The 1657-nt window shown below is 58.8% G+C and overlaps 1 protein-coding gene across 1 annotated transcript in view; it reads left to right on the top strand.

The window, feature by feature from the left end:
- SLC45A1 (solute carrier family 45, member 1) overlaps positions 1-1657 on the top strand; it is a 34119-nt gene that overhangs the window by 11415 nt on the left and 21047 nt on the right. Inside the window, exon 5 of the mRNA XM_011938301.1 lies at positions 1414-1652. Coding sequence (XP_011793691.1) covers positions 1414-1652 — 239 coding nt within the window. The remainder of the gene's footprint in view (positions 1-1413; positions 1653-1657) is intronic.

Genomic DNA, 1657 nt, shown 5'->3' with positions numbered 1-1657 from the left:
GACCTTGGATAAGGGTCATGAACAGCAGTGATGTCTTTCAGGAGGGGAGGAGGGAAGGTAATTAGAATCATGATGGTGGGAAGTCAAGAATAATAAAACGCCCAGGGGCAGTGGGGAGGCAGAAAGACTCCCAAGTCTAGCAGAAGAGAGGCAGAGAAGGGACGGGACTGGGGCTTTTAAATGGGCGTGCAAGTGAAATGAAAAGGCCCATCTGGGACAAAGGAAGGAAGATCTACAGTGAAACCTCGAAATAATGAGATCCACAGTCATGCCACCCTTGGGTATGTGTGGAAGGCTGAGCTGGGAGTGTCTGAAGCCCAGGCCTGTCCATAGAAGTTCTTATTTGAAAGGTAAACCCCTAATGTGGCCAAGTCTTCCCCAAACCAAAAATCCCATGCTGGTAGCAGGCAGGTTCCTCCTCACCAGCAGCAGTAAACCGAGAGAACCCTCCTCTCCTCTCAACACTAGACGGACTCAAAATGTGGCTGAACTCACAATAAAACAAAATACAACACCGGATCCCTGATGGGGTGGGCGTCGTGGACACGCAGCTGGCTGGGGTGGAGCCCCTGTGGCTTCCCTGGCTTTTGCCATTGAAGCACAGAGCCGAGCTGGGAGAAGCCGCAGTGTGGAGGTAAATCTGCCCACTGCTGTTGTGCCCCCACAGCGTCGCTCACAGTTTCTTGCCGTGCTCCGTGGCCAGGGCTGGGCTGGCCGGTGCCTCGAGGCGTGGAGGGAGAACAGCAGGAACACTGGGCTGGCCGGTGCCCCGAGGCGTGGAGGGAGAACAGCAGGAACACTGGGCTGGCCGGTGCCCCGAGGCGTGGAGGGAGAACAGCAGGAACAGCAGTGATCTAATCCTTACTTTTCTGCTGTGGGCTGATGGCTCAGAGATCAGAGAGCTGCCCGCCAGGGTGTGGGGAGGCAGGACCCATCCGTGGTCACCAGAAGGGGTGACTCTCCTCATGGTGTTTCATGCACGGGGTCAAACACCCACATGCACACGTGTGGTCGGCTGTGTGTGAGCGATGGGGTCGGCCCTGAGCTGGAGGGGCCTTGGAGGGAGGATGCGTCCGGTGTCAGCATTTGCTCCAGGGGCCTGAAAGGTTACAGGGAAAGTGGAACAGACAGGAAGTGGAAGGGGATGTGGGCAGGTGGTCACTGTGCTGCTGCTGGGGGTCACGCCAGGAAGGGCCCTGCAGGTGGCCGTGCAGGACAGGAGGGAGACCTCCTCAAGGGGCCCGCCCTGGGAATCCTGTCCCATTTTGTTGGGGTTTAGGTGGGACGAGTACTGTGCCCACGTCCCTGGAATGGCCTTGGCTACCTTTGTGTCCTTCTAAGAAACGCCGGAGCCACCACGCTTGGGACTTCTCCTCCCGCAGAAGAGAACTCAAACCCTGTCTCTTTCCCCAGGTCTCGGAGGAGGCTTCGGATACGTGGTCGGCGGAATCCACTGGGATAAAACTGGCTTTGGGAGGGCCCTGGGGGGGCAGCTCCGTGTCATTTATCTCTTCACCGCGGTCACCCTGAGCGTCACCACCGTCCTGACCCTGGTCAGCATCCCTGAGAGGCCGCTGCGGCCGCCGGGTGAGAAGCGGGCAGCCATGAAGAGCCCCAGCCTCCCACTGCCCCCATCCCCACCCGTCCTGCCAGAGGA

This window comes from Colobus angolensis, unplaced genomic scaffold (assembly GCF_000951035.1).
Source record: "Colobus angolensis palliatus isolate OR3802 unplaced genomic scaffold, Cang.pa_1.0 Scaffold170, whole genome shotgun sequence".
NCBI lineage: Eukaryota > Metazoa > Chordata > Mammalia > Primates > Cercopithecidae > Colobus > Colobus angolensis.
The sequence above is the reverse complement of the archived record's forward strand: the minus strand, read 5'-3'. Positions and strand labels throughout refer to the sequence as shown.